The following is an 8853-nucleotide window of genomic DNA, read 5'->3' as shown; positions in this document are numbered from 1 at the left end:
TGTCTACTACAAGATCTTGAATGTGGTAATCTCCTAGATGGAGATCTGCTAGATTGATTCGTCCGCAATGGTCCGCTAAGTTTTTTACGGGCGTATCCACTCCTCCGGTACGTAGACGTTGATCTGTCCAACGACTCCTTCGTCGTTGCGAGCTTCCCAAGCGACCGGTTCTCCGACGAAAACATAAGGAGCTTTTAGCTCCTGTTGTACTGTCTGCACTATTCGGTGTCCAATCGGTCCTGCCATAATGTCTATTACCTGCTTTCTGTTCTCTAGGTAGTTTCCTTGAAAGATTGCTCTCATTGCCAGCGATCGAAGTTTGCCAAAAGGTTGCTCCATCTTCGTAATTTCCCTAAGAAGGGAAATTGATATGGTTGCTTCAGATCGTTCCGCCGTCACACCGGCGGCCTGATCCGTTGAACTGTTGCGAGCCATTTTGATGTCTTTGTTCTCAGAAAAGTTATTGAAGGTAAATAGACCGACCGGGTTAACCCGGTTCGGTCATTGTTATGATGTTGAGTCTGCAAGTTGTGATTGTGGCTATATGGTTGCTATATTGCTATATTGCTATATTGCTGTATGGTGATGTGGAAGGTGCAGAAGTACGTCGGTGAAATACAATGTGGTAGGACTGGAGAGAATAGTGTAGCAGTATAATGTATTGTGAGTGTAGCTGAAGCTTTCATCGTGGGCGCGTCTCGTTGCAAGCTAAGCAACGCGTATACATGACGTGTAGCATCAGTCCTCAGTTCACTTCTTGTAACGAACATCAGCATAGGTCCAAGCCCTCTCGCTTGGAGGGATATATGCAACAAAACATCCTGATAGGTAAACTCGCATGCTACCGAGCATTCAACCGAGCACATGCATGCTTAGTTGAATGGTGAGATGCGACCCCCCTTCATTTCGTGCTCGGCAAGCCTGCCACCGCGTACCGGATATGTTGGCGATGTTACAGAGGCGCTGCACCTTGGTTTCTGTGCGCAATGCATACGATGCTCGACCCCGCCGACCAAAACTACACGTGCCCAACTGAAGACACACCGGTGGTTGTGCAGCAGCTCTTGAGGCTTTGTTGGCTGAAATCCATCCTGAGACGCTGCACCTCGGTACCTGTGCGCAATGCGTACGCTGCTCGCCCGCGCCGACCAAAACTACATGTTCCCATCTGAAGACAATGCCGGTGGTTCTTAAACAGAATTTGAGCTTGCTGCTGGCTCAAGTCCTTCCGTAGTTGCTGCAACACGGCTAACGCAGGCACGGCCGAATGCGCTGCGAAAAGCTGTTCCAAGCCCTCAGCGGCATCCATTTTACTTGCAAGGTTCTGAACGACTTTCGCGATTCTTCTCTTTACCTAATTCTGCGTTGTTATTATTTATTTCGTAAGAGTGTAACTTGAGTTTAGTGGGAACAATGTGCATTATGCGCTGCGCTACCGAAAGCAGGCGCCTTATGGCTGATTCTTCGCCGACCGCTTCATCTTCCGCGGCAGTTTCACGAGCCCAGTGTTGCAAGCTACGACGTAGGCTTTCGGTGCTTTCAGATACTGCAAAGCAGCCACGCAATAGTCCAGCCTGCATGCCGGGTGCGACTATGGCCAACAAGACCACCTGCGCAATGCGCTGGCGCACCTTCAAGAAATTTATATACACTTGTACAGGCGCATTTTGTGAATCGCACGCGCGCATCTGCGCGGCAAAATTCGCTCCTGGCTTTTTTGGGACGATGTACGAACACTTTATTCGCGAAGTACGACCGGACACATTTCTGCGAGGGGCTGCTTAAACACAACAAACAAACAAAAAAAGGAAAGTTTTTCGCAAGGAGAAAACGGGTGTTTATGGGAAAGAACAGCGTCAATTTGACTCTGAAACACAATTGCCTGTTACCGCCGAGAAAGTTAGGTAGTTAGGTGCTCATGCCGGGAGCGAAACATCTCAAAAATAGCCTTTGCAAGACCACGCTGATCATCCACTTGCATGATATCACGGATGTTCGCATTGACGGGCACACCGAGGTCCCAGAGCTTCTGACGCGCAGACATAATCGCCGGACATTCTACCAAGAAGTGTTTCTCATCCTCAATAGCACCATTACTACGACACACAGCGCACACGCGGTGCTCCCTAGCCCTGTTGCTCTCACTGTTAACCGCCAGGTCAGAGACACACAAACGAAAGCGGATTAGGGCACGATGATGCGCCGGGGGGATATAACCCGCGTACGGCTTCGGTGGCCCCATCCAGTGCTTATGGCGGCCCATCTTCACGCCGGGCTTCCTACCGTCCGTAACGAAAACTCTAGGGTCCACAGCTAGCCTATCATTTGCCCAGTCGTCGTTGACACGTGTCCTAAGGGTGTCCATCAGCGCTTCGACATCAAGCTTGCAAGCCGAGTAACGTCTAACCCTCACATCAATGCCTCCCCCGACTGCCTCCTCACCCCAGTCATGCTCTAAGTGGTTAAGGATACGAATGACTTTGGATCCCCAACCATCAAACTGTAAATTCGTTACTAACGCCAAACGAATTTCCTGACGAAAGGCGCTGTGGTATACGCTACTAGTGTCCTCCACCAAACTATTCCAGAAGCGAAATACGGATTCAGCCCAGTGCAGCTGTAGCGGCATCTGACCTAGCTCCATAAACAGAAGCTGGAGGGGTGGTACAGAAGTCCCTACCAATTGTTTCATGAAAAAGATTTGGAGCTTGACCATGCGGTCTCGTATAGCCACATCGAAATAGCATGACCGTGGTACTAGGCAAGTACACGCTCCCTGTAGAAGGGGGGTGTACGACCAACCGTTGTACCTGAAAATTACACCGTTGGAAAGGTCTTCTTTTGTTCTTTCTAAATATCTACTTAGACATGAGAAAGCAGATCGCTGTGGTCATCCAGATCACTTTTTGTTAGTTCAGTGCCCGGTAGGTGGACCCCAAACCCCATGTCTCAAGGCGTGTTATGGCACATAAAGACATAATCACAGATAGAAGACCCAGTGTTGACAAGACAACACACGGACGCCATACTAGTGAAGTTCCTGCACTACAACGAGAGTCGCGGGAATCACTGGGAGGAGGGTCTGGCCATCAATGCCGCGCCGGCGCTTGGAGAGGGCCTGCTGATCCGCCGTGCTGGGGCCCGCCGCAGCAGAGCTGGTTCCACTCTGTTGCTGTTGCTGGCTGAGTGACGCTGCACGCTGTTTGATAGCCTTGCAAGCACCTTGCTTGATGTGGTGCGCGTTGGTAAAGGATGGGTTCACGGCGCTGAGCGGCTCATTGCAGAACAGGCAGACTAGCTTTGGTAGACCACCCCACCACTCCACATCGAAGTTGTCCCAAAGACTACCCGTCTTGGCGTTCTTCTTCTGGTTACGTAGCTTGTTAAAAAGCTCGTTCCGAGAACGGAGAACTTCAGGGGGGACGTCTGGACCAGGATGCAAGCCTCTGATCGCCTTGCCATTCTTTATACTGGATTCCTTTGACATTATTCATCAATAACTACGTAGCACAGCTCGAAGACGCGGCTATAGCCCTTCAAAATACAGCTTGACTGCAGATCTCGACTTGGTCCAACTAGTACTGGACACTATCCAAACCCAAATCTAGTACTATCTAGTACTATTTTTACTATACTATTTTACTATGTACGAACGCGGTACGAGCGTCGTAAACTAGTACCAGTTTAGAGCCCTGCATAGTAAATAGTACTATGCATAGTACTATTATAGTATAGTACTCTTTTCTAGTATAGTACCCGTGCCAACCCTATACATAATCAATCCTGTTCAGCCTAGTTCTCCACTTGTTTCTAATGCCCGCCTTCCATCAGGTCTGTGAACGGTTGCCAAAGTCCCAACCGCGGGCAGATACCCTTTGTGACCACCCGCTGGTATCGCCCCCCGGAAGTGATTACCAGCACCTTGTACGGATACGCAGCAGGTACAGAATTGTGCGCGCCTGCACACCACCTGTTTGTTTGTATGTGTGTATATGTGCACACATGTGTTCATGTGTGTAGTACGTACACGTATATCACGTGGCATTATGCTTTTACGGGCCGGTATCCCAAGATCTAAACAAGCAAAGGAAGATATTCCATGACGCAATTAGCGAAAGACACGACGGCGTAAGATCGTCGTCGCCTGCTGCTGCTGCTACTGCTGCTGCTGATGCTGATGTTGCTGATGATGCTGATAATGATAAACAAGCCGAAGCCGCAAGTGTCAGTTGTCAGGTCACAGGTATCGGCACTGTTATGTTGGCCCTTAGCAACAGTTAGCCCTTAGCAATCCTGCACTATTCATGTTCTGGGTGTTCCAGAATAAAGCGCCTGCCGCGCCTGCTCGACGGCCTCAAGTCAGAGCACGAGTGGTTGAATTCTCGGGGTATCCAACCGTAACCCCTGTCTGCAGCCAGGAGCCAACAACACAACCTAAAATATACTAGGGAGAGGTGCACCGATACAGAAACAAGTAGACGAGCATGAAGCCTGCTGGTATATGTACGTCAATGCACGCTGATGCACGCGTTTATGTCAGGAGGAGGAGCAGGAGGAGTAATCCTTGTCGCTCTCCCTCCCTGCCGCTCTTCCTTGCTTATCATTTTCTGTTGCATGCGCCCCTCCTGCAGACGTTTGGTCCTTTGGCTGCACAGTTGCCGAGCTGGCCTCGGGTCGGCCCCTGCTCCCCGGCAGCTCAGATGCGGACCAGATGATACGGATCATGAAGTTCTGCGGGTGCGTGGGTGACAGGGGGGCCGGCTTGAGTGGGTGTGTGGGAGGCATGGAAGGCGGGGTATCCGGTATGTATCCTGGCTCTACACATCTCAATAAGCGTTTCGCGACATAAGCGACATGTGTCCCGTGGTCCATGCATTGACACGCAGGCTGCCGCCGTACGACCCGTACGGCTACCTGCGCGCCAGCCTTTCACGCAACGCCGACGTTTCCCGCCCCGTCAGCCCCCAGTTGCTCTCCCTCTTGGAGTCCTGCCTGCGCCTGGACCCCAATGACCGCCGTACGATGGACGAGATTCTGCGCTCGTCGTACTTCTCCGATGTGCCACTTCTGATTCAGGGCACGGAGCTCGAGAGCGTGTACGAAAATTGGACATTGCCGCAAGGGATGCCATCTCCGCCACTAACGTCATCACAGATGCCAGTGGCAGTATTATTACCAACACCAACACCAACACCAATGAAGCGGACTCAGGGACTAGTCAGTCCGGATATCCGCAACCCTACGCAGCAGCAGCAACAACAGCAGCAGCAGCAGCGGCGGCGGCAATTGCAAGACGATGCAGGAGGGCCAGTGCAGCTGCTGTGGGACCAGGACATAGCGTATCTCGGAAGGAGCGAAGTCGCGAACGTACAGGAGCAGCTGCAGCTGCAGCAGAAGCAGAAGCAGCTAGAAGACACAGCCAGGATGTCCGAATGGTTGGTATGATGATGGCAGTGTTGCAGTGGCGGGGCGCCGCCGCCACCGCTGGCCTCACCAGATTTGCAGAGTGAAAATCCCCCAATCCCTAACAAACGCTGCAGCGTCTCCTGCTTTGCCACGAATGATGGGGTCTGTGGGAGCTGCCACCATAGGCCAATATTGATTTGTCTAGCTGCCGAGCAAGAAAATAAGTAAACCGGAGGGAGGATACCTGCCCCGGCGTCGCCGTCGTCACAGCGGTTTTACACGTTGACCCTGGTGCAAGCTGTGACCCATAATGGGGTCGGGACAACTTAGGGTTTCCTCCAAGGGGAGAGAATGGAAGATGTGAAGGAGACGGTCATTGAATCTTTCCGGTTCTAGAAAAAATTGATGGTGATAGCCCCTTCTTCTGTGCTAATCGGCTGGCTATTGCGGTGAATAATGCGAGCGATGACGAGCTGCGAGGCAAGTTTTACCAACGAAACCATGCGAAGTCATTAACTGGTAGGTCGAGCAGGGTGACCTACCATCTGGCTGATTACGTTGGTGGTGTGGGGGGGTAGGAACACGCAGGAAATCGCAAATTAATCGTGTGCATGAGCATGTTTAAATCTTATATGTTATTGCATGCGCGAGGTGGTGACGAAGTACCTATCGCTTACACAGAAGTACTATGATGCAAGCAGGTGTACGCGTGCGTTTGTTCGGTATGGGCCGGACGTATGTATGGGCCGGACGTATGGGCCGGCATGTGTACGTATGTACGTATATGTGTGCAGACCTGCCCCTTGAGATGCTTCGGCACGCACAAAGCATTTTGATGCCTGTGTATTGATGGTGCACGTGTCGTACTGTACGACATCTAGTACACTCTTTCCCCTCAGGGGGCCGCATATTATTTCGTTTCGTGGGGGGCCGCAAGCCTTCAAGCCGCATCAACCTATGATGGATAACTTATCACTTCTTCTATCCCCTTATTTATTCCGACAACAATATCTGATGGCAGGTTATCTAGCGTCACGTCATGTTCCCAAACACCTAGCCTAGTTGCTATTTCCAAGCACGGAGCCTTCCAATAATTCTGCCTTGGACTATTGTACCCTTAATGCGGTAGTGTATCCACCGCACTTATTAATCCTGGAGAGAGAGAGGGTTTCTGTTTTTTTTTACGCGGCCTATTCCGGTTGGGCGTTATGTTGATGATGCGGTTTGTTCCAATGTATAGGGCTGCTTCCGTTGTTACGATGGCAGGTTTCGTATTCCCGTATTGGGGTAGGAGGCGTGGAACGTACAGGTGTCGTACTTAAACGTACACGTCCATTGATTCAGAAACATAACAGGGACTGAAGTATATACGAGCATTCCGTTAAAATTTCACGACGGGATTTGTCTCGAGGTAAAAGTGCGCGAGTGATGACAACAAGGCACAGGCGCACACACAAACACACACACACACAAACAAAAACGCACACAAACACACACACACACATACACACATACACACATACACACACGCGCGCGGAGCGTTCGTGCGTGCATGCATGCATGACAACTTTATTCCTTGCAGGCTTCACGCACGCACACTGCTGCTGCCCACCAAAGTTGCTTCTCCCAACCGGAATTCGGCGAATATACACAGCAGCCAATAAATAAAGCATCCATAACTCCAACCACAAAAAATGATGAATAATGACTATCTGTTATCTGATGGGTCATATGCTTGTAGAAGCTTGCAGAGGCCACATAACATCATACAAACATGATGACAGGAACACGCATCCTAGTGCCAGCTGGCGACTCCCCCCTATCCCCCCAACACACACGGAATGGCGGCCCCTACCACCCCGGACACACCGCCCCGAATGGCGCACGCATCCCTGGCTGCGGTCGCTTGGCTCTCAGGAAGTCGGTGCAGTCATTGCCGTCCCCTGAGTTAAAGCCTTCGCGTGCTTGTGTTAATACGGGTGTCGCGTCATACGACTGTAGCACCGAACAAAACACGTGCGTATGGCTGACACGTGGCCGTCCATGGCGTCCTGCATTCCTTGTCATCGCACGTGGACTTTAGGACCCATGCGCGTTGCGGGGTGCAACAGGGCAGCCAAGGCCTCTGCTGAAACACACACCACAAGGATGCGTGGATGTCATGGTAACGGGATGGATGCCTAAGGGTGCGGCGGTAAGAGCTGGTATCAACTCGCTATCAACTTGCTCGGCCAAAAAGCTATCTACATTAACCGAAACAACGAACTCCGGGCTCAGGCGCCAATGCAGCACGGCGAGGTGTCCGTGGGAAGAGGGGGAGTGCGGAAGAGGGGGAGTGCGGGGAAGAAAGACGCCGGAGCCCTCACCATCGATCTCTCTCCCGTCCTCACCCCCGTGAACTCGTATGCGCCCACAACCAACAAAATTTAGAGTATGTACACCCCCCTAATCACCAAATCCGTTGCTACAACTAATTTTAAAAATTGCTCATCTTCAACTAATAGCTGCCTGGCGCAGTGTGCCCTCGCTTGCTCGTTCGCGCGGCGCGGTCTACAACTCACGCATACAAGCGTACACTCATGCGCATAATGAATGGACGTACAAGCAAATACACGCACACATACAGGTGCGGCTGCGGCCAGCTGCCACCGCAACCATTTACGGTACGGTCCGCCGCTGGCACAGCCGCAATTGTCTCTCGGCTGGGCGAGCGGAGCACAGCGCAGAGCACAATACGGCGGCTCGCGGCAAAACACAGCACAACAGGGTACGGCGCGGCGGACGTGCAGATGCGATGGGCTGGCGAGAAGGGGGCGGCGGCAGATGTGTACGGAGGAGGAGGAGAAGGGCAACGAATGGAGGCACGACGAGGGTCAGCGGGAAGCAGATGCTGAGGAAAAACGGAGAAGAGGAACACATACAGCTGCTGCGTATCGGTTAGCGAGGTACGCTTTGTCAGCTACCAGCTAGAAACAATGGCCGTAGCTTCGGCAGCGGCAGCAGCTGCAGCAGCGCTATACTGTCTTCAGCCTTATTAGAGCAGCCGCCGGCTGGGGAGCGCCGCGTAGGTGTTGATAGGGCAGCATTTTTTGTCGCTGTTGAACATGGAGTAGGTGCACATCCCCTTATCGCCGCGAAAGCAGAAGGTGGAGAGTGTGGAGCATGAAGCCGTAGAGATCAGCTCAATGCACAGCTCCAGGCCCTCGGGTGGGATGGAGGCCTGCGCAATATTGAGCTGCGGCAGCTTGAAGGTTTTCTTGGCCCATTGCCTGTCAACTTTGACGCCGTCCAGATAGGCTGCACGCACGCTGCCGCGGCAAGAGTCCTTGGTCCACCACTCAATCTTGCTGAGGTTCTGGTTGCAGCATCTGCTGGACGGGTCGGAGCAGGGCGCGGCGCTGAGAGTGAGGCAGTAGAGGCGATTGGTTCCGGAGCGCTGACGACGGG

The 8853-nt window shown here is 52.2% G+C and overlaps 2 protein-coding genes across 2 annotated transcripts in view; one reads left to right on the top strand and one right to left on the bottom strand.

Moving 5' to 3' along the window:
• VOLCADRAFT_32503 (uncharacterized protein) overlaps positions 1 to 4729 on the top strand; it is a gene marked incomplete at both ends in the record, with an annotated part of 11079 nt that extends 6350 nt beyond the window's left edge. Inside the window, 2 exons of the mRNA XM_002951405.1 lie at positions 3832 to 3941; positions 4632 to 4729. Coding sequence (XP_002951451.1) covers positions 3832 to 3941; positions 4632 to 4729 — 208 coding nt within the window. The remainder of the gene's footprint in view (positions 1 to 3831; positions 3942 to 4631) is intronic.
• Positions 4730 to 8440: 3711 nt separating this feature from the next.
• Positions 8441 to 8853, bottom strand: part of VOLCADRAFT_91964 (uncharacterized protein) — a gene marked incomplete at both ends in the record, with an annotated part of 3023 nt that continues 2610 nt past the window's right edge. Inside the window, one exon of the mRNA XM_002951322.1 lies at positions 8441 to 8777. Within this exon, the coding sequence (XP_002951368.1) occupies positions 8441 to 8777 (337 nt within the window). The remainder of the gene's footprint in view (positions 8778 to 8853) is intronic.

The sequence above is a fragment of the Volvox carteri genome (genome assembly GCF_000143455.1).
Source record: "Volvox carteri f. nagariensis unplaced genomic scaffold VOLCAscaffold_23, whole genome shotgun sequence".
Taxonomy (NCBI): domain Eukaryota; kingdom Viridiplantae; phylum Chlorophyta; class Chlorophyceae; order Chlamydomonadales; family Volvocaceae; genus Volvox; species Volvox carteri.
The sequence above is the reverse complement of the archived record's forward strand: the minus strand, read 5'-3'. Positions and strand labels throughout refer to the sequence as shown.